This window comes from Bacillus rossius, chromosome 5 (genome assembly GCF_032445375.1).
Source record: "Bacillus rossius redtenbacheri isolate Brsri chromosome 5, Brsri_v3, whole genome shotgun sequence".
NCBI lineage: Eukaryota > Metazoa > Arthropoda > Insecta > Phasmatodea > Bacillidae > Bacillus > Bacillus rossius.
The window spans coordinates 37292376-37316754 of NC_086333.1; the positions used below are offsets into that span (position 1 = coordinate 37292376).

General features: G+C 37.5%; 1 protein-coding gene across 1 annotated transcript in view; it reads left to right on the forward strand.

Annotated features, from left to right (window-relative positions):
- The window catches only part of LOC134531709 (nipped-B-like protein), a 185719-nt gene that overhangs the window by 148829 nt on the left and 12511 nt on the right, over window positions 1-24379 (forward strand). Inside the window, exon 3 of the mRNA XM_063367528.1 lies at window positions 24164-24289. Within this exon, the coding sequence (XP_063223598.1) occupies window positions 24164-24289 (126 nt within the window). The remainder of the gene's footprint in view (window positions 1-24163; window positions 24290-24379) is intronic.

A 24379-nucleotide genomic window follows, 5' to 3' on the forward strand; every position in this document is an offset into this window, starting at 1 on the left:
AAGGCTGCTTTCAGAACAACAATTAGGTATGAATCTCCCGCTAGTGATTCTTGAAAATACTAAAGGTACTTTAAATACACAAGTATCTTCATTTCATCGGCATAAAATTGAATGGTTACCACTCAGATACCACACAGTTTCCCTATGAAAGACGTGAAGAATACGCGCCTGTTATTCAGAGCCTTGCGCTTAGAGGCGATACCGCGTTAGAAGCACCAGCGAGCATTGCACTTATCATTCCGCCTTACTAAAACCAATACAACCCTCGCTAGGTGGACCCCAAAGTTTCCAATCCAAATTAAATTTTCTTAGCTGTTATATATATATATGTATATGTATATGCATATATGTGTGTGTGTGGATTTGTTTGTGTGTGTGTGTTTGTTTTTGTGCGCGCGCGCGTTATGCCTTTATAGTTACGCTTTTCGAAAATAATAAAGAATCTATTTATGATGGAACACCAAACGTCTGGGCAATGCCTAATTGAAGAATGGTCTACAAACACTGCAAATCTTGTCGCCGAAGTAAAATAATTTAGGGTAACAGCCTTATTTCCCATACATTTTTGTTATGCGGAGGGATAATGTTTTTAAAATACTATTATTAATATACATGTCAAAAGTAACGAAAAATTTCGCTTTGTTGTTCTAATCTATAACCCACCGGTTCCACGAAAAACAAGTATAGGTAAAGTTAGAACGTAATATTTCGACATCTTGCAGATATGCAACACTCACAATACTCAGTTTAAATAGCTGCCTAAAATGAGGGATACTGACTGTTCAGTGATATACTCGCCAATGAAGTTATTTCGAAGAAAAAATTGAACTAATAATTAAACTGAAACACTTGCAGACGTAACTTATAGCCCCTTAACATGAATGCTCAACAAAACCATACGTGTAATCAAAAATCATACTTGAACACTTCATTTGTGAGAAAATATTTTGTCATAAAACATAACTTTTTAATTAAAGGATTCAGGTACCACAGTTCACAAAACTCTACACGTAAAATGTGATAATGCATTCAAATTCTGGAAGTTACTACGTCACAAGACACAGTCCCTGGAAACAGATGTCCCATTTACTGCCGGAACTTGTACATATATGATAGCACTGACGGGCACTGAGAAGTTGTGTTTATGTTGTAATTGCGCGCAGGTGTTAAACGTGCTGCCCGACTTACATGTTTAAAACGCAATCTTCACTAATGGCAACTTGGTGACATATTCATATCAGGTTTCTATATAAGTTAAGAATTTATTCTGTTCGCAGATTTAAAGATTACACAAACGCCTTCCGCTAGTTCTTAAAAATAATAACTTGAAGCTATTTCAGCTAAAAATAAATTTTCGAACCTTCCTAAAATATGATTTCTTGTATGGCAAAATATGCAGCACTGTATTTGTGCGTTTTCTTATGGAAATGTGTGTTAGAACCTTTTGCAGCGATGTTCGCATCTCAGACAGGCGACACTGCAAAGAAAATGTTTTAGGAGATAGTTTAGAAGCGCCCGCCATTTTTCGAGTTAACGGGAGGAACGTTTCACAAACTAATGATCTGTAGGAGGCGTTTCGTTGTCTAAATAACGGCGCCGTTGCTGCCATCTGTCTGCGGGTAATGGCTGACCCACTTCAATTTAGACAAGTGAGAGCGTTTTATTCCCGAACACAGGCTGGGCAAGTAACAAGTGACTGTGAGATATTGTCCAGTTAGGTTCTTTTTCTTTTGCCTTCCGTATAGTTGGTAGCAAGGTCATTAAAGACGAACACTTACTTTCAAGTCATGGGAGAACTATAAGCCATTGCATATGGCATATATTAGGGTCCAGCCTTCCCGGAAACACGTACCATGCTCAAAGCTTCAGAAAAAAACCACGTGATTTGAAATATGACTAATTTATCCGAGTCGTGTTTGTTTATGTAAAGCATTTAAGAATTCGCGGAGGGCGATTAGTAGTTCTGTTTATTTTTTTCGTTTCTAAACATATTTTTAGGGAAGTGAAATGGCTAAAGTGAGTGTGTTTTAATATACTTTTTAGTTCTCAAGGGCCTTTGCATTACACATTTAATTTTCATTTCTCCGTGATATAATTTTATGGTTACCACTCAAATCTTATAACTATTCTTCGGACGATGAGAAGACTGAGTGTCAGCCTTGCGCTTAGAGGCGATACCTAACTAGACGCCCCAGCGAGCGTCGCACTTATCAGCCCACCTCACGAACACACATACACCCAGCACTTGTATGGAGTGAGTTAGGAAACCACGAGACAGAATCAGGATGAATAACCGAGATTATAATACGAGAGTAATTTTTTAACGCTGCGCCACCTCACTCATTTTTAAGTCTTTACTATAAAAAAGAATTTACATAAATAATTAAATTAATGACTGACAAACTTAAATAGATTTGTTAAATGTTAAATAGCTATGTTTTATGCATTCTTACAAGCTGATGCATAATGGATTCATCAATAATTATATAAATAATGAAAAAAAATAATTCTGTTAAATTTCGCTTAAAGCTTGGGAAGATCTTTGTTATCTCAATATAACACGTATTCCTGAAGAAAATAATGTGTGTGTAATTTAAACTGGCTCTTCACACGTTGTGTTTTTTTTAGTGTCTATTATCTGGACAGTGAAAAATGGTTAAAACGGGATGTCTGTGCAAACCTTTTTAGTCAGGAAAAAGGTCATATACAGTATTCGAAGTTGTTTACATGGATGCAAGGTGCAGATAAATTAGTTTTACCCGTTATTACATAGCAATAAAATGTCAGAGTCCTTCTTAGAGTCTCACACAGGCGTGCCACGGCGCCGGAATCCAGGCGAATCGGAGTTGTTGTACCTTTTGAAACAAACTATTTGAAAATCCTGAAATACATGATGCCCATAAAAATTTTCCAGTTTAAATGGTATATTATAAGAGTTTAATTTAAACTGTTTACATTTAATCATACATCAAATTGAAGGTCAACTAACTTAATTTTTCTTACAAATGTTCAATATGTGCACTTTCAGTTGTAAGGCAAACATCCAACCTAAAGTGCAATTCTTCCCATTCTTTGGTTAAAAAGTCCGGAGTAATGGAAGCAATAGGTTTTTCAATTCTGTGTTTCAACTCTGGCAAATCATTAGGTAGCGGTGGAACGTAGACACGATCTTTTATCAAACCCAAAAAAAAAAAAATCTCTTGGCGTTATGTCAGGCCAGCGAAAAAGAGCTCTGTAGTCTCGACTATTACGACCACCACACGATCAAGAAAGTCATTATCACGCTCAAACACTTGAAGTATAAAGTTAAAACGAACATCTTAGTCATTTGGCCTTAAAGCATGCATTAACTGTAACCGTTATGGACTATGCGTAAACAACGTGTTCTTTAAACTTTCCACATGGTCATCTGTAGCAACTGAAATTCAAGACATACTTTCCAAACAGATTTCTTAGGACTACGCAGGTATGATGCTCTGACACGGTCAACATCCTGTACAGACACGTTTGGTAGTCCCGGGATTTTCCCTTTACAAACACATCCGGTTTTTCTAATTTGACTATACCATCGGCGAATGTTTTTGCCACTTGGGGGATCACTGTTAAACTTTAAACGAAACTAAGTTGAACTGAAATAATAGTCTACTCTTAGAAAAGGCTATATACTGGGGCCAGCATATAAATTGTTGGAGCTGCTACAACCTAGGAATTTGAAGTACTTCGTTTTTAAAGTGTCGTTATCCCGGATTTAAAACCTTCCTTCAGGTATGAAAAAAAGACTCCTGAATTAGGTCGAGTCCGAACTGACACAGTTATAGAAATATTTGCCGACCAAAAATGGTCTTCACGCGAGTCCATCCAGTTCTTTGCACGTAGAGGCGAAGAGGCGTGTGGTTCGTTGGCCACTGTCGCCTTTAGCGTTTCCTCGATTCTAGACTTCAAACGCTCGGCCAGACGCTTTATGCTTATTTATTTACATGACTCGTCCGGCCAACCAACGAGACACGAAATTTCGATAAGCATGTCTCCGGTCAAAGACTCGCGGAAACAAACATGCTAGAATAAAAGGGATTTGGTTATTTAAAATGGGTTCAAGATCGATTTCTGGCAGAAGGATAAACACCGCAGAATCGAAATAAACCTTGGTGGCACGACGTGGAAACAAAACCCAACAGTTTGTTCCCAAGGGAAAGTGATTTCGTTCGCGCAACCGACGTTCGTAACGGGATTGGTTCTCCATACGTCGACGCCCCGCGTAGTCTCAACAAGAGTGCGGTTAAATAAGCAGAGCGTACAAAACATTTGTCCGCAGGCTTCATCCTCATCGAACTGGCGTCAGATTGTTCATACGGGTGTACAATAACGATGTGTGAAACGGCGCTCACTTTATAAATAAACAGAACCACTGAATTATTCCTCTCCTTCGCTTGAGTGTTGACCACGCGCTGAACATATCAACACGCTGAGCAAGTCGCTAAATTATTTCATCAATGCTGTCATTGTTTTGTCCACATGATCGGTTTAGTCCATCATTGGGTTCTTATGTTTGTCGCTGTGTTTCTTTATTATCTGTTCCTGATGCAACTGTCTCGTCGTTGTTAGCCTGTTGTGTCCGACTGTGTTGTAATTTTATCTGACTGATTCCTTCTACGGAATTTTCTGTACTATGATTAAAGTTTGCTGACATCGGCTGATTTTGGCTTGTTTTCTGCGTTTTTGCATATTAATTTTTTTGTGTGTCCGTTATTGGGGTTTCTTATGACATAAAATATAACCAGCAATCGCGTTTGTCCGAAACGAAATCTTAAGCCAATCTTCCCCATTGCAATAACCATCCAAAGAACGTGCCTTTGTTCCAGTCAATTTAAGTTCGATTTATTTTGAAAATTTTCCGCACATCTGGCTGTTTTAAAATGTTTTAACTGTACTTCTTACCTATGCGTCTTTCGCTAGCAACAGTAAAACAGACGAGAACGACTGGGAACAAAAGTTCATTACTTTGAATGGATGATATCGGAAGTTCTCGTGGCCAGAATCATTAAGTCTATCCGTGCTCCAACGTACTATATCCCAAGCACACTCAAAATTATAATACATAACATCTAGACCTACTATGTTAGAGCCATTTCTCATGGCATTATTTTTTTGAAATTTTGTCCCTCACAGCCAGTTTACCTTCAAAACAGGCAACAAAATAACATGTCAAAATGTCAGAAAATAATTATTTGCAGGATAAATGTCTTTAACTTATTATATATGTTCTAAATTTATCTATAAAATATTTTAAACAGAGAGTTTGAAATTGTTTTTTTTTGTTTGTTTTTTTGCTAAAAGTTAACACCCAGCCCCCTTGTCCGATTTCAAACATAATTTTGATGTTTTAAAAATAAATCATTCCAGATAGACATATTTATATTATGTGAGATATAGCTATATTTGTAAATAAAAAATAGATAAACCGCCACCAAAATTAAATACTTTCTTAGCTTACGTTGAGAAAATAGTTACAGATATATTTACGACATCATAATGGTAAAGGCTGAGCCTACACCATTAGTCCCAGTACCTTGTAATGTGGACGAAACCTTCCTTACATTATGTTTACGGCCATTAATAAGAACGTTTTCATAATTATATCCCGAAATTGGTTAAATGAGGGGGCGGAGCTCAACTCCTAACATTGGCAGTTAGTCCTAGAGCATCTAAATCTGGAGGACATATTTATTATATAAATAATATAATTTTGTTAGCATTAAAAATATTTTTTTTAAAAAATTCACCCCTTTAAAAGGTGAAATGGGAGTTTCAAAGTTTGTATGGAGGAAAAAAATATGGTCCTATAGACTTGAAACTTTATAAAAATACTGTAGAAATAGATACATTATAAGCCTACATGTTATCTAGTTTTGAGAAATGAACCCCTTAAGGGGTGAAATAAGTGTTAAAAGTCTGTAGGGAGAGACGAATAATTTGGTCCTGCAACTCAAAACTTAGTGAAAGTAGGTAAAAAAAAAAAAAAATTATTTACTAGTTTGTTTCGAAATCAAGTTGTTTGAATGTTGGTGCAATATTTATAATGGTTGAAATATTAAATGGTACTATACTAATGAAATTCGGAAAAAAAATATATAAAAAATAATTAAATATTAAGTTTAGAACAGCTTGTTTTAAGCATCATTTGTAAAGAAACGCATACATTGTATATAGTTCACATCAGCTGATTACGATAGTTCCATTGACACATCTTCAAGCCTTTGATGGAACAAAGTGCAGAAGACAAAAATAAATCTATGCAAATTATTCCCAACTTCACAATTTTCAAGGCCCAGATATATTTTTTTGAAACTTATCCGAGGGACAGACACGCACGAAGAAATATAATATTTTTTTTGTTACAAAATTCTGTATATTTTATTTTTCTGTAAAATAAACAATCATTACGATATTTGACTTGTGATGAAGTAAAGATATTTATTTATTTATAAGAATATTATTTTATCTAAAAATAATATCTTGGATCTAGAGAATTATTTCTGTGAAAGAACGGCTAACGTGTGTGTATATATAACTATAGGCCTATATACAAACACATACACACATTATATTTTTTAATGTTTCTTTGAGAACCGTGTGGTTTCTGAACACTGTCGATGGCAACTTGTTCCATAGGTACGGACACAAAGACGGCTAATACACAATAGATTACCTAATTATATTTCTTTGTTGAAAGATAGTTTAGGTGGAACGTAGGCAATGTGGCGGGCCACCCGCTGATCGCCATTGCCCTCTGCTTCAGATGGAAGCGTGACGGATTAGGAACGCACACAACGTTCTTATTGCGCTGAGCGTAGCTGGAGGCCACTCGCAGCTGGTCCATGACCCCCTCCCCTCTACCCCCGCCCGTCATCCACAGCAGGGTTAGGGCTCAATTACTCCCTGAGCGGACCGGATGTGGACAGAGCGGCTACAACTTGACCCAGCCAATCAGCTGGCCGGGCAAAAAAAAAAATTCTCGTTAACGAGTGGTAGCAGATCTCGACTGCTGGCGCACGCGCGTGATGAGTGTGTGTGTGTGTGTGCGCGCGCGCATGAAAGGGAAGCGCTGCCACTAGTTAGTTGGCTAGTAAGAGAGATAGTCGCTTGTAGCAACATACATACCGTGTTCATTCGCGTTTGGTGAAGTGGGTCTACTGTTTATCCACACAAATAATAAAGTGGTGACGAGGATATTGTTCGTATGATGTGTAATTTACCAAGTAGTTTCTGCAATAAAAAAAAAAAAACACCCCAACACGAAATATCGTTTCTAAGGCAAAGAACGTGTCAGTATTTCTGTCTGAAATACCTCATAACCATAGATATGCCGTAGCGTATCATACTAATTATCTGAGCTATAGTACCTAAACGTCATTGTCTACACGAAAGAGAAAATGTTGTTTGAATCTTAGTAATGTTGTTTTTAATTTTCAGTTAATTTTTTTGATAACTTTTATTTAATTTTTACAAACTAGAGTTTCCCACGACTGTGTTCACGTATAATTTAGAATTAGATGTTGATTCATAGATATATGATCATCAAGTACATTTGTAAAAATAAGTCAACTTTGCAAAATTCCAAAACTAATTAGTCGCAGGAATATTAAGGAGTTTCTATATGCACGTTTTCATAAATAACGCAAGTTTTTCTAGATCAAGACCAATGAATTACAAAAAAAAAAAAAAAAAAAAAAACGAAAACAGTTTCTGCCATCTTTTGAACTTTTTATTTTTTTCAGCAAGGATAGAGTTTTAACAAAAGCCAGAATTTTTTGTAATTTTTATTTTTTTTTTTAATTTTTTGCATTTTTTTGTATTTTTTTTGGTTGTGATTCACTAATCTTGATTTAGGAAAACGTGATTTAATTTCTTCCGTGTGTTCCTAATTAGTCTTCTCAATATTTGGTTGGTTTTATCCATGTGTTCGTGATTATTTCTGCCAATATTTGGTTGGTTTCTCCAAGTTCTTCTGGTCATTCATGACGACTCTTCTGTTGGTTTTCTCCGTTTGCTCCTGGTTATTTCTGATGAATCAATCTCTGTATGAAACATTTTTTACTTAATGAGATATGTAGTTTTATTCAGAGTTACATTTAATTAGTGAACTTCTGTTACCAAAACAGAACTTACAATCACTTTATCAGGTGTAATTCAAACAAAAAATAATCATGGATCCTGGTTCGTTGCCGGCAGTCGTATCAAAAGGACACCGCTGTAGATTCTGCAGCAAGAACTTTTTCCTGAGAAAGAATGCCAGACAACACGAGAAGAATGACTGTGTAAAAAACCCATTACGCAAAATGATAAGTTGTGTTCGATGTAACAAGTCGTTTACGCGAAGAGAGAGCTTGAAAAGACACGGCCGGACATGTTAAATAGAGCCCGCTTACAAGATACAGTACAACGTTGGATCTACTATTCAAAAGAAGAATATGCTACATGAAAACAATAATTTTCCTTATCTTGAACATGAATTAGCTCTCCTGATCTAGACAAAGAATTTAAATTGAAAGATGCTGATGGTTTAAGGAACACTGAAACCAACTGAAGTATCATCACCGTGAAAAGTGAGAATACATTCAAGCCCATATCAAGTAGATCCTCCATATTTTGGAATAAGAATGGACACAACAAGGAAGCTTTTAGACGATGAAGAAGCTTCGACGTCATTGAATTCGAATTCTTACAGTAATCCAGGTGATGACTTCTACGATGATGTTGGTGACAAGACCAAACACTGTGATGAAGCACCTAAAGCGGACAAGATCGGAGACTGCGATGAAGATTATTATTATTATTATTATTATTATTATTATTATTATTACTATCAGGCTTACGATGATTACTGGGACAGCAGTGATCTTAAAATTTTTAATAATAAACATTTCAGGAAGATGACAGCAGCAAAATAGATCGATTACACATCACGGGAAAACAACATATTGGTCTATCGTTCGAGACTACTGATGGCTTCGCTTGGGGTAGGAAACTACTCTCATCATCTCAATGAGGTAGCCTTCATAAGAACTGAGGGATTTTGCTTCCAAATGTGCTTCCTTTTTTTTTTAAATATGCTTCCAAATGTGCTTCTTTTTTGAATGTGCTTTCTTATTTTGGATGTGCATTGACAAGACTATAGTGAAGGTATGATTGGTTTCGTGGTTCAGAGATGCCTGGTCTATAAGCCTGACATTTAACATGAACTGTTTAAAATTCTCGCCACGTATCGAAGAAAAATACCTCTTGGCTGCTATTGGGATGTGTTTGACCACATACTGGATGCACCTGGCTACCAACTGGTTGTGGCTGGCCACCTTCTGGAGGTGTCTAGTCAACAATTGGATGTGTCTGGCCACTGACTGGAGGTGTCCAGCCAACATCTGGATGTACCTGGTTAATCGACTGCCATGTATAACTGCCCTGAAAACGTGCAAAACACTCTCTTTGCCTTCTAAGAGGACTGTAAAAAACGAGAAACGCTTATAAATTGCTTGTTTTTATACTAGTAATAATAATATATTAATATGTTTTATTTGTAATTTAGTTTTTTATTCCTCCAACCTGCCGTTTTTTGGTCATTTTACTTTTTTTGCATTGATCAAAGATCGAAATAAGGTGATCGATTTTTTGATTTTTTTTTTTTAATTTTTCCGAATTTCAAGCATAATAATTATAGATTTATAATATGGCAGACAAATGTCAAGATGGCGGTTGTCACAATAATAAAAATGATTCCTCACTCTAGCGGGTAAAAATTAAAATAATATGGTGACAAAGCACTCTAGCAGATGACGTGTGTACTCAGTGACACTAGCACTCCTATTAACAAGAATTGACAAAAAAAAGATGGTGGCAGCACTCTCTAGAAGAAGCCGTGTTTACTGCATGACACTAGCGCTCTTGGTAGCGAGTATAGAAAACAAGATGCGGTTCTGTCTCGAACAGGAGATGCTATTATTTCTTCAAATTAAAAAAATTACAAGTTCGAAGGTATGTTATTATTTAATATACCTTAATTAATTCTCAATCTGGTAAATGAATCGATGGCCGTGAGGTTAACGGCGTACGTTTCCAAACCTACAGATATTAACTGAGTAGGTTCGAATCACAGCACTTCCATTGTGTTTTGCATAAAAAATTAAATTTAATAAGTCGATAAGGACCACAACAGCTCTGACAGCTCTGGTAGGTCATGGAACATCGATCATATGTAATGAGACAGAGCGATGCTGGCGCTCTCTAGGAGTAAACAACAGAAACAAAGATGTTGTTATCCAATATAGCAGCCTCCAGCAGAACAGAAAAAAATATGGCGGAAATGACATAATTCAAGATGGCGGCCTCCAGCAGACGAAAACAAAATGTTGGACATGTCAATTGAATAAGTCTGTGACATCAGGTCCATGATGGCAGCTAGAACTAAAATTTCAATGTTCTAGAATCAAAAATGGCGGCCTCCAGCAGACAAAAACAAAATGGCGGACATGATGTGAGAATTCAAAAAAGTGGCTGTGAAATCAGATCCAAGATGGCGGACATGTTATTAGAATTCAATATGGCGGCCGTATCGCAAATTGAAACGTTCTAAAATACAATATGGTGGCCGTAACGAAAAGTGCAACTATTACATCATACAAGTCCAACATGGCATGCATAACGAAAAGTGCAATGGCGGATCTAATATGGCCGTCGAGGTAAAGGTTGGAAGTCAAGGTCGAAATTATCCAAGATGGCCGCCGTGACGTCAGGGGGGTCGTTATTGACCCCACCACACACTATGCTCCAGCTCCAGCAGCAGTATGCCCATTTACATATTACTCTGGTTAATCCACTGTCATATGGTGATGCCCTGAAAACACTTGTCAAGGCATGTTAAGGACTCGCTTTGCATTCTAAGAAGACTGTAGAAATCAAGAAATGCTTGAAATTTGCTTATTTTTCGTAGTTGTGTAATTTACATAATAAATATTTTATTTATAATTTGTTTTTCACGAAACTGTAATCTTTTTGGTAAATTGATGTGATATTTAAATAAAATACATGTTTGTATTCTCGAATGATTGAAATAAGCACTGTAATCTATCGAATCAATAACTATATTAAGAAGCGATTTATTTTACATATTTTTTAAAAATATTTTCCGAATTTTCTATGTCAGTAATTATAAAATTTCAAGATGGTGGCCAAGACATCTGATACGATGTTGGATGTCTAGGTAATAAATAATTACTGCACTTTATCGGGTAAAAAATTAAACTACTATGGCGGCAGCGCAACCTAGCAGATGGCATGGATACTAGGTTGACACTAGCACTCCTTGTATCGATTACTGAAAAACAATATGGCGGACCAAATATGGCTGCCATGACATCGTACTGACAAACATAATATCTATCTTGGCATTAGTGGTGTGAGGTCCGTCTACCGGTGGCTTCTCCATTTTAAATCGAATGACCACACCAGGTCAAACCGAGGGCTCCATGACATAAGTACGTTTTTTAAATTGCATTTTTTTAAATTATTCATATGAATTTTAAAACTCTTTCAAATTTATTGGATTTAAATTACGGATGTTCAAGATGGTGGACGTGACGTCACTATTCAAATAACGGAAGTTTCTAGAATTTTATTTAAATTGTAATTTGGTATTTTTTGAAATTTTTTATTAATAATTTACTTGTTTACTCTCGTCGTGAATCGAAACGAGGACTGGAATTGATATAAGAATATGAAGTAAGCAATTTTTTAAATATAATTTTTGGGATTTTTTTTTAGAATTTTTTGGTCAAAAATGAAAGAATTTCAAGCTTACGGTCAAGGTTAAGATCATGACTTCGGTGGCTTAGGATGGCTTGTAGGTGGGGATTTTAAGCCGCTTTTAGGAATTTTCGTTTTTCGAAAAGCAAAAATATTTGAGTCATTTCATATTTCAAATTTTTGAAGAATAAAACGTGAAAATGTTACCTAATGACGTGAATTTTTCGCTATACATAGGGAAAGTTTGTGTAATTGAGAGGAAATTTGTAGAAATTTGACACCAAGATGGCCATCGTAACGTCAGAATTTAATATGGCGTTCGGTTCTTCGTTTCCTGACCCTGTACCCTGGCGCCGGGGGAACCAACATAGGTATACATTTAAAGGATGTTCATAATTTTTTTTGGCGAAAACTGATTGTAAAAATATTACAAGTGTATGTTTTTCAACTGTCCACAGAAAACTTTATTTGGCAAAATTATTTTACAGTTGCACACTGCCTTGATATACATTCGTGACGTACATGTCTTCAAGTTTGCAAAAAAGCACGCAAGACCAGGTAAAGTGCAGTTTCGAACTAACCGGCAATCTCAGATAAGCCAAATCTCGAACAACTCTGAAAGAATAAGAGAACGGTCTTAGATTCAGTTTGCCTTGTGGTATCAATTTTTGTGGTCATGTTTTTCCAGCTTTTCTGCGGTTTATATTATATTCACGTTACTGCATGATTCGCCCCAACAGCAAATTATATCTTTTAAGTTGTTATTATTATTTTTTAAGTTCCCGACAACGACTAGTTCATTTTCTATGTCCTCAAACAAATGTTTCAACAGCCCTTGCCGGTATCGGTGCTTTAGGTGGCACCGATGATACGGATCCTCGGTTGATCGAAGCTCGGGTAATCGATACTCTACTGCAAATTCTTCAGAAACGAGGAGTACGTGAAATGTAAATGCCTGTTCGACAGCTGGCAGGCTTGCACGCAGCTCGCAGGTCATAGAGGTCAAACCAGCCGCGCCTACACGGTCATTTCTTTTTGTTAATGTAACTGAAATAATCATGTAAAATTATAGATATTTGTGAATTTATAAAATTACATGAAAGCAAGTATATCGCTACAAAAAAAATCGCAGTGATGTGTTCGGATTCTTGTCCGGGCATTTTTCCTTTGCGTTGTCCTAGTAACTTAATTAGTTAGACTTAGCCTATTTGAAAAATCCGTTCCCGAAATAGCTTTCCAGAATTAACTGTTTACATTAATAAGCACAGTGAAACAAATTTAAGTCTTAATAATATTTTTTCCATTATTTAAAATTATGAGCCAATTTTCGTATGCGCCACAAAAATGTTCATTATTGTTTCCAAAAACAATATATGCGATATTAACGTGTTGTACAAATTAATTTTTTTTTGTAGTATTACAAACTATTTCATGGCAAATGGTTTCCATAGGACTCTTATGTAAAAGTACAAAATGTTTTGATGAGTTAACATCTTAACTCTGGGTATACGGCATTTGGTAAGAATGGAAATGTGTAACCACGGTGATGCCATCTGTGGCGGATGTCACCAACCAAAGTTCAAAAAGTCGAAGGAAAACTTTATAGTATTTAATGTTAAGTGAATTTTAACAAGATGGGAAGTATTTTAATAAACTTCATTTTCAAAAATCAGGTCCAAAGTCGGAGTTTAGTATTCTCCAAGTATTTTAAGCTTTAGTCGGAGCCGTTTCATTATATATGTAGTTGAAAATTTCGGTCTGCAAATCAAATGGTTGTATAGTCGACGTAGCTGCTCCGGCAACGAATTCTAGCGCCGGGAGCGGAAACTGCGTGCGATTCGCGTCCGCACACTACAGTTCACGCAGACAAAGGGGAACGTTATTCCTAACTCCACACCGTCGGCTGACTGCCTCGCTCGCTTTTCGCAGCGCCGCACAACGTGGCTCACGCAAAAAAAAAAAAGATAAGAAAGAAGGCTCCTAGGGTAAAAAGAGTCGAGTGAAATGCTGCAGTGCCGCAAAACCCCACTACATACCAACTACTTCCAAATTTCCCAGTTGGCAGTCACAATCAGCAATGAACATTTTAATACTAAAGTAGCAAACGTAAAACATAATGAGGCGTTAGGCAGGACGCCTCCAGACCTAGCCACCTTGGGACAGAAGAATAATATTGCCTGCACAGTGTACAAAAATACTCAAAAACTTGTGGAAAGCCATTTGTTAGTAATTTAAAGCCTGTACTAACTGATTTTGAAGTCCGTGTGGTACTTATGTCTTCACTTGTGTACTCTTTAACGACGGAGGTCACATCTTGTGATTAATAAGTGAAAATACGCCCCGCCATATTGGATATTTGAAATTTTTTGTATAATTTAATTTTTTAGGAACTTATTATAATTTATGGCATTAAAAATTAACGCTTAATTGACATGAATGTTTTTTTTTTCTTTTGATAAGCCACAGCTTGCATAGATCTTCAATAATATATTTTACGGCTTCACGTGGCATATGTCCTAACTATACTAATGCACGAATTCACTGATGTAATCATTAATAAATTTTCATATATTGCCATTAAAAAGCTAATATTTGGTCGATAAATCTAAACGAACGTAAAAACTTATTTAATTCAATCGGCCAAACCAACTAATTTTGTGCGTGGTTTAACGTAAAAGCGCATAGGAAAAGCATTCCCACATTGATCCGAATATATTTTCCATGTATGTCACATGTTTTATACTAATTTTCTTTCTAGGCTCTTGGATATTCGTTGTCGTCTTTTGAACCACCTATTGGAAAAACTGGGTACAACATGTTCAATCTCTTATCACAAACTAAAAATTATCTTAACTGAACTCGGGATTCTGTGTCAAAAAAGTAGGAAAACAAATTTATTTTATAATTATTTTATATTTAAAAAAAATTGTAACACTAATTACTCTTTTAGGGAAAGTAATGAGTGATTTAAATAACTAAAAACGATGTTGCAAAACTGTTAAAATTATTATTCATACATATTTTCGTAATTTACTGGAAGTTTGACGTAGCACAAAATGTGTAAATGGAACTGCACACTTAAAATTATTATTCATACATATTTTCGTAGTTTACTGGATGTTTGACGTAGCACAAAATGTGTAAATGGAACTGCACACTTAACAATCTCGTTGAACCTAATTCTTAAGTTATTAAAGGTGTCTTAAAACACAACGAAAATCATTTGATTGGTCATTTCTTGTCCGTGCACTACAGATGGTCTCACCTAACAACGTGGTCTGAGCGTGTGAGGAGCCGAAATAGATCCTAGGAACTTCAGTAACCAGTTCTGGCGGTCGTTACCTCGGAGGGTAGTGTTCGAATGGTAATGAGGTATTGTTTTCTTGCCACGTAGACACAGAAAATGAATTATTCTGACACAAGGAAGAAAATAGTTATTCCATGAAAGAGAGGGGTTATAAGGTCGAAAGCTACGGAGATTCATCTGTTTTGGTTCTTCTGCCGTTCTGTGAGAAACATGTACTGTTTTAACTTATGAGGAAGTTTAAAGGCCTTCTCTCACTTTAGTTTTGCTATGATGGTTTGAATAAGATAAAGATTACGCAGCCATGACAATATGGTGGGATCCCCAGAATTAAAATGATTTCCGGACCAACTGGTTGTTAACACAGTGCCCATAATTTGTCATTCAGAATAACTAGACCTTGATAACAAAGCAATCAGAGCCACTTAGTATACTTTGGTAGTTTAGTTTTTGTGAATGGTTTACGTAATGGGTATTGGCTCCATCTCATTTTCTTAGTCATGTCTTATCTCTTGTTTAAATCAATCTTCTGCCGAGAAACCTTTAAAAAAAAAAAAAAAGATAAATTACAGTTTCTAATGCAATAAACTCTAAAGGAGTAAAGTAAAATTTCTGTCATTATTTAATGTTAGCAAAATAGGTAAAGGTTTTCAATTCACCCCCTCCCCTAAACTTTATATTGGAAGGGATACATATTTTTTTTTAGAGAAGTTGGAAGATAGAAAACAAAACTAATAGTACCCAACTTACTTTTCACTGAAGCAGAATTGATATTTGAGTGCTCTGCACAATCATAATGTGTTTTCAGTAACCATAAAACTTTCGTTCAACAAATTGAATAAATGGTGGTAGATATTTTTAGATTAGAGCATACAGAACAGTGTCGCTGTTGGCGTGAGCAATGGACCTAGTATCACCACGCGTGCGAAACTAGCAACCATTTGCGGCGAACACTAAAATCAAAGATGGCAGGTCGAACGAGAGTGAGCAGTAGAACATTTCAACTCTCCAGCACACGCCGTGTACAACACGTGACACGAGCATCCACAGGATTAAATATGGCGGTTGGACCGAGCGTGAGTTATACAGCAGACGATACCGGCGCACTACAGCGGACGACATGTGCAACACTCGACACTAGCGCCCTTAATACCAATCATTTAAATCAAAGACGGTAACTGGTGCTCTCTGGCAGATTGTGTGTGTAACATGAGACATTTGCACCACTAGCATAGAAAAAAACAAAATCAAAGATGGCAGCCCGCAGCAGGTGGAGCTATCCATTATCAATATTCAAAAAATTGTCTTGTCCACCTACGAATTTTTTTAATGTATTTAATTTATTTCTTCGTTCTGTAAATCTATCGATAGCCGTGGGCAAAGGGATCACATTTTCATGCCAGAGATCAAACCTTTCATACTTTAAATATATATTTTTTCAGGAATCCGGCAATAATATGAAATATTATGTGTCTATTAAGCATATAACAACACTTCTAGGAAATTGAACATTACCCTTATATGCACGAGACAGCGGCGAACAAGCGCATTCTAGAGACAAACACCAGAAACGAAAATGGCAACTGCGTCACAAGAAAAAAAATAACAAATTGCTAACTTCATGTCACCAATATTATGGTGGTGCTGACGTCATAAAAGATTGCGGCCTCATTGGAATCAAACCTCCCAACTCTGTGTTCCAGAAACTTCGTAATTATTCTACGTATCGCAGAGCTAAAACATTAAGGCTCGTATTATTTTTTTTTTGTGTGTAGTTATGATCGAACGTTCATATATATTTTTTGATAAAAGTGCTTTTTGGAATAAGTGGCTTGGAACAAACCCTCCTCTAAACGTGGCCGGTGAGGTATAACTAAACGACTTTCACCCAATTACAGCCGCTGGAAGGTTCCACTGCAGGAGGGCCACTGTTCTCTTTGGCTAGGAGCGGTTATCTTGTAATGCACTCAGTGGCGCACCCAGGTAAGAATTTTGGGGAGGACGAGTGACCAAATTGTTTCAAGTGATGTGGAATACCTTCCAGTGAAATGGGTAATCCGAAATTTTAACATAAATAATAAAAACATGCGAGCGAAACTTTTAGTACTCGCCAGAGATGTGTAACATCTAACCTCGTTAACGAGAAAATGCATGTGTTCTCATGTTGCAAATACATTAAAAATAGTAATATCGGACACGAAATTTAATGTATAATTATTCAAAAGTATGCCAAATGTATTAAATATACATGCAAAGTGTGTTTTTAAATACATTTATTGACTCACCCACCTCTAGAACTCGTTACCGCAGCAGCTACGTCGACTATTGAATCATTTGATTAGCAAACCTATTTTTTAAACTATGTAATGAAAAGGTTCCTATAAAAGCGAAAAAGACTTGAAAAAAAATGACAAAACCCCGGCTTTGGACCTGATTTTCGACACGGCATTTGATTATAATACTGCACATCTTGTTAAAATTCATTAAACAGTTAATACTTTAAAGTTTCTCCTTTGGCTTTGTGAACTTTGGTTCGCTCCATCCGCCACAGATGGCAGCACCTTGGTCACACATGCCCGTATACCGAGAGGTAAGATGTTAACACATTTAAAAAGAAGTATTCTAAACGTCTATTTAGTCTCATTTCTGACGTCTAGAAAGGTGTTTTTTTAAAAATTAGGTTAATCTGATTTTTAAGAGAACTGAGTAAAAAAAAAGAGTTCATGTAACTCAGTACACGTTATAGACGTAAAACTTGTATGGAAATTAAAACCTCTACTTGTAAGTAAGGGGTAAAACGGCAGAGAGAGAGAGAGAGAGAGAGAGAGAGAGAGAGAGAGAGAGAGAGAAAAGACAATAAAAAAACTGCGTGTTACTGTTTCTTCAAACAATTTTGCCATTTGATACACGCAAAACATCTGGAGGAATTATGAAATTCATAACAGTTAGCGCTATCTATGCAGAAAATGCAGGGACTGCCTCAACAACGCTCTCTACGCTGCTGGTTGAACAAGGTGGAACGCGAGCGCGCTGGTAGCAAACATAAAATTCAAGGCACTCACAGCTGATTGTATAGGATACCTATATCTATTTTCAGAAACAAGTGAATACGTACACTCTCTGTCTTATTCTTTATTCTTTTGTTCATCTGTCTCTGTCTGTTCTATTTGTTTTGACAGGGGACGAATCATCGCACAAAGAGGAGAAAGAAAGCGATCCCAGCAATTTACATACCTAACTTAGGACTCTCTTGCCATCTATTTCGCCAAGTACATGTTCTCTATCCTTTTCGCGTCGGAAACATTTCGCAACAAATGTTTCACGAAAGCAGTTTAATTAAAATTAGGCCTTGAAAATTTTAATCTCATCGCGCGCAAGGAAGTTTCAAATTCAAAAACCTGCGCACAATGCAGTGGCACCAGAAGATATAGTATAATGCATTGTGTTGTCATCATTTGTGGGTTTTTTTTCGTTCTCTTAGTACATTTTTCTTTGTTTTTCTTTGTTTGTTGACCATATTCCTGTTACGGAATATTTTGTGGTGCTCATATCCTTGTTGACAACAGCAATTGTTTGCTTAATTTTGTGTGTTTTTTTGTCTTTTTTAGGTATTTTTATTTATTTATTTTATTTTTTAGTTTTTCTTCAACAGAAAAAGTTCTTAGCAATGGCGTATGTCCAAAAACTTACATCAAGTCATAATGCATTGTTTGCAAAAATACGTAGAAGCGACTGCAGCTGACGGCGTGGAAGGGGAGGGGTGTTAATGGCTGATCAAGGAGAGGGGTGGCCGGTGAGGACCGCCGCACGGCCGGGGAAGGGCAGGGCGCGGGTCCAGCAGCGGACAGAGGAAGCGAGGCGGGTCGCCGCAGCGCGCGGCCATCAGCATGCAGCGGCCGAGCACGCAGCTGCCGGAGGGGTCCATTGTCTTCCCGCGATGGCCGGGGACAAAAGAAGGTACACGCGCGCGCAAGCACGGCCCGCCGCCGCCGCTACGCCTCGTGTACTACAGCAGGCGTAGCACCCGCCATCGGGCAGCGTTAACCCGCGGCCGCAGGGTGGTAACACTTGTCCCGCGCTCGGCGGATATGGCGCGACCTCTCTCTCTCTCTTACCCCCCTCTCTCTGGCTCTCTTGTCTCCTCCTCCTCGTACACGGGTTAATGAATGGGCCCTCCCTCCTACACTACCACCAACTTCCTTACTACCTCTTTTTTTTTTCTCCTTTTCTTTCCGCCTCATTGCTTCACCGGAGCGCAACAACGTCTCAAGTGCTGCGCAGGTGTGTTCTTTCCAATCGTTCGTTGAAGTCTCTGAATTCAATGTGATGTGAGCCAGCCTCTACGGAATGGAGTCGCGGGTTTGAGTCTGTCATTGCAGGTGAATAATTTTTTAGAAGCAGTTGCAAGCAGTCCCCCCAGTTCAGCTTCCTGTCATAAGGCATCTGGAATAATAAAACAACTTATGAACTCATACATACACTGTTAGAAATTACAGTAAGTTTACGGGATTTTCCCTCAAATAGACGAAGTTTCCTTCGTTATTTCAGATAACTGGACTTTCATAAAAACTTCGCCGTATTTCCCTTGCCGAATTCTGTTTTTAAGGTGAAACACACACGTGAAACAAGTAAAAGAAATGAGTGTTTTTGCAGGAGTCTAAACAGGTTATTGAATTTTTGCATATATACCTCTTGCGGTATGTTCAACGAAAGTGAACTTAGTAACCGTAAATTTACGAACATAATGGTAACTTTATGAAGATCTCTGGTTAATTTTTAACCAGCGTAATTCCTAAATGTAAGGTAAAAATCTTTACATAGAATAATTAAAAATATTTTGTAGTTTGCTGAACGTATTAAAATTTTGTTTTGCTATTCGTACAATTTACTCCGATGTCGTTTTTTCCTTAAAAGGCAAGGGAGCAGTGGCTGTTTCGATTGTAACCCTCAGCATGAACATTTGTAGAGGCATATACTTTTCGCGAACTAATCTGATGGCTTATTAGACTGCAATAATGCATGCCGGTGCTAGCGATTGTTCCCCTGGAACTGGCGGTCGCCTGCAAGAGAAGCCACTGTTCTGTTTGGCCGGGCCAATCAGGACGCGTTTGCTTCCGCACTGGACGGCTGTGATTGGTGCGCTGACAGAATACATGCCACCTGAAATGAGCCCAGACGACCGCCAAAAACACAGACATTGCTACAAAGTTTTGATACACGGCTGGCGTGGAAATTGTTTTCGGAAAAAGTGCATGGGACTATTTGGGTCGCTCACGAGCGCGGTGTCGATGTGGTTTGGAGACGACTGTAATATGTGAGTTTTTACACGTACAGAAACAAATTCTCAGTACCTTTGTGCGACCTTAAATCTACCTTTATGGTGTCCTTGGAGCTGCACTTGCAGACTTAGACAAGCACAATGACGCAACTAATCCTTGAGCAGACAATGTGTCGTGCATCGTACGGAAATTGATGGTTGAGTATGAATATCAGCGGTTGAACTGCAGTGTCAGTGCCGCGTGGGATGGAGAGGGGTGGTGCGGTGGGGGGAGGAAGATGAAGACGACGTAAACAAACTGGACGCTGAGTCGTAGCGACTCTTACCTCACCATGACTGAGCGAAGAGTATATGTCAAGGTCTCTTTCATGTTGGCACAACTGGAGACACACAGCTGTGGAGATATGTCACGCATAGGAAAATGTTATTTCCATGTCACTTTACATAGTTAAAAATACTCACTTATTTGTGATTATTCTCGTACTTGAACTTATTGTGAATCCGAAATTTTACATCACGTGGCTGTGTTGTAATTATTCTTTGACACTAACTGAAACTGCATTGAATAGTTATAAGTATTTGCAAGTGTTTATACATGTTAATGTGCATACAAATATAATATCTTAGAAATTTCTCTGCTTTTAAAAATTGCAATAACAGTTATATTTGGGATGTAATTTATTTGCCTCTGAAACATTTTTTTTCATAAACATTAGAGTAAGTATTGGTTTAAAATATACGTGTATACGTTTGTGGTAGTATTATATATTCTTGCGTCAGACGCATGCAATCAATGGTAGTAAATGAATCCGCCATGTGGTGGGCGGATACTACACATAAAAAAAATGTTATCTACTTTTATAAAATATTCCTTTGCCAACCAGATGCTAAATAAATAGTTTGTAATATTAAACGAAAGTTAAAACAAAATTTTATATTTTAATTGATATTTCCTTCAAGCATAATTATGGTTAAAAAAAATTAAAAGCACCTTAGGATCCTAGTCTACCAGCCTCCAGTAAGCCGATGATGACATATTGTCCGTCATCTCGGAAATTCGTAATATTTAACCAATAAATTCTAAAAAAAATCTCTTAAATCTAAAAAGAAATCTTCTCTTAATGTAAGATTATTTCGAAAGATTTTCGTCCTTAGGTCGATCCTCGACTAGTGATAGACTAACTAAAACTTAAAATTAAATTAAATTCTGTTTCCTATTACCTCTCGAAGAGTTTATTAATCATCTCTACGAAATGCATCTATATACAAGATACCTGTCCGACGAAATAAATATGTTGTCGCTGCGCCTACCACGGAAGTCTAAATTTTCTTTACATTGTTTACCTTCCAACCAGGACTAGTACAATGTTAGACATATGGGCTAAGTGTCTCCGAACCAAGAGGCATTTTTCGTCAGTACTCAACCAACATTTTAAACCGATCATGTTCAGTGTCAGGCGTATAGACCCGGCATTTCCGAACCACGAGGTGAATCATGACAAGAGTACAGACTTATCTATGATCATTAGACATCAAAAAGTAAGCACATTAAAAAACGAAAGCACGTTCGACAAAACAAAAGGACACGCAATGACCACACACCAAACACGTAATGAACACGAAATACACACACTGGACACGCATACACATAGGACACGCAATAGACACAGTACAAACACAGAACACGCAGTGGACACACAGTACTCACACAGGATACGGAATGGAAATGCAATGTACACACATGACATACGATTGACATGCAATGGACACACAGTACACACTGGGCACGCAAGGAACACGCAACGATCAAGCTATACATACACTGGACATGCAATGAACACGCAATGAACATACAATACACATACTATACATGCATTTGACAAAAAGGAAGCACATTTGGACAGAAATTCAACTTGTTGGGATACGATCTTGCCACATTAATACGATATCATCACAAGAAAACGTTCTCGTCACAGGGAAACGAACTTATTAGAGGGATACATTTTTGTCAGAAGATACGTTTTCATCAGAGGGATACACTCTCGTCAAAGGGATACGCTCTCGTCAAAGGGATACATTCTTGTCTAAGTGATACAATATCATCAGAAGGATACGATATGAACAGTAGGATACGATACTACAGACTTAATAACGTACATTAAACATAAAGGGTGTACAGTTTCACGAACATTCAACTCAGTAGGATGTGGTCGTCAATTTATGGTTGGCTACAATGCCTCCAATTGTCTTTGGCCATAAAAGTCTTTCCAAAATTCATCGGCTCGTAACGTCTTTGGCAACAAAAGTCTTTGACTCCAATTGTCATTGGTTCCAAAAGTTTTTGGCTCTAAAAGTCATTGGCCCCAAAAGTAATCGACTCCAGTTGTCTTAAGCCTAATTTTTTCAGCAACACTTGGCTACACGGTCATCCAGTGCGGAAGGATACGCGTCCTGAATGGCGGGCATATATGGCAAAGACTTATCTTGCAGACGGCCATGAATTACAAGGAAACAATATCTAGCGAAAGCATACCTTATTTCAGTCAAATGAGCGATTATATTATTTCACGAAATATACTTGGCCCTACTTATACGCCTTATCAAAGGGGATTTAAATAAGGCAGATAAAAGTAGCGTGCTCCATGTTCTTACTGGGGATTGGCTAACTATGGTAGCAATATATTCCATGATTAACTCCCCTGTCTTGTGAAGTTGGGTCCAAGTAAAACATTCATATATCTGGGGTCGATCATGCGGTCATGCGGAGTCATTATGGCATGCATCAAGTTTGCAGGTTTTGTCATTACTTGTGTTTAAGGGCTATTTCCGAAAATTTAACTCGATACCTTCCTTACGTTTTTTGTTCTGCCACAAATATTTTCAACAGATATAAATGGCTGCAAAAGGCGCGCAAGTCTTCGTAATGTTTATTATCACTTGTGCGATTTTTACACACATGATGTTACACTTATAGAAAATATGCCGAAAAAAAATTGTGGCAGATAATAAATGCTAAGGAGGTATAGATAAGTAAAAATTCAAAAGACAAAAAAAAAAGATGGCTTGTGAGACCGAGCCTTGAGGTGGATTAAGCCTCGCCATCTTGAAAATTCAAATTTTTGTTACCGCTTTCAATAAATCTGCAGTGATAAATATATTTTTTTGGTTTTACATGTCATAGTACTTATCTTTGGCTACTTATTGAAGTCAACTCTTGTGAACTGGTGTGATTACCATGTAAGTTGTAGTTCACAGAGTAGAGCCTGTTAGTAAATATGTGGTTGTAACAAACAAGGTACAGAAAGTCTGGGAGATATAATAATTTATTCCTTGATATCTTCATATACCAAAATTTGGGAGGGATATTTCAAAATAATTACAATAATAGCAAAAAGATGAAACACCTTCCCCCCCCCCCCCCCTCCTTTACCGTGATGGTGGGTAATCTTCGTGGACAGGGCAGAATATTATCTTTGAAAGATTTGTGCAATGGGAGTGCATGACTTGATGTAAGTTTTTGGACATACGCCATTGCTAAGAACTTTTTTTCTGTTGAAAAAAAAAAACAAAAAAAAACTAAAATATAAAAAAAATATTTCTTTATTTTTTTTTAATTTTTTTTAAATTTTTAATTTTTTTAGTTCTTTTTTTTTTTAGTTTTTCTTCAACAGAAAAAAAGTTCTTAGCAATGGCGTATGTCCAAAAACTGCCATCAAGTAGGGCGGAACAGTTCCCGCGCGGACAGACGCGTGGGACGCCCGCAACGCACGGCGCCGCTCGTGTTGCAGACGTGGAGGAGCTGTCGGCGCAGCTGAGCCTCGCGGCGACGGGCTGCGGCGTGCTGCAGTCCCCGGGCCGGGCGCCCGCCTGCCCCGCCGACCAGGGCCGCTGCAGCTACCTGGAGAAGCTGCTCGGTGCGATTATTTTTTTTTCCTAGCCTAAGTTAATTCTAAGTGTGTAGGGGAGGGTCCAGGTTAGGGGAGGACCTAAGTGTGTCTCAGGCC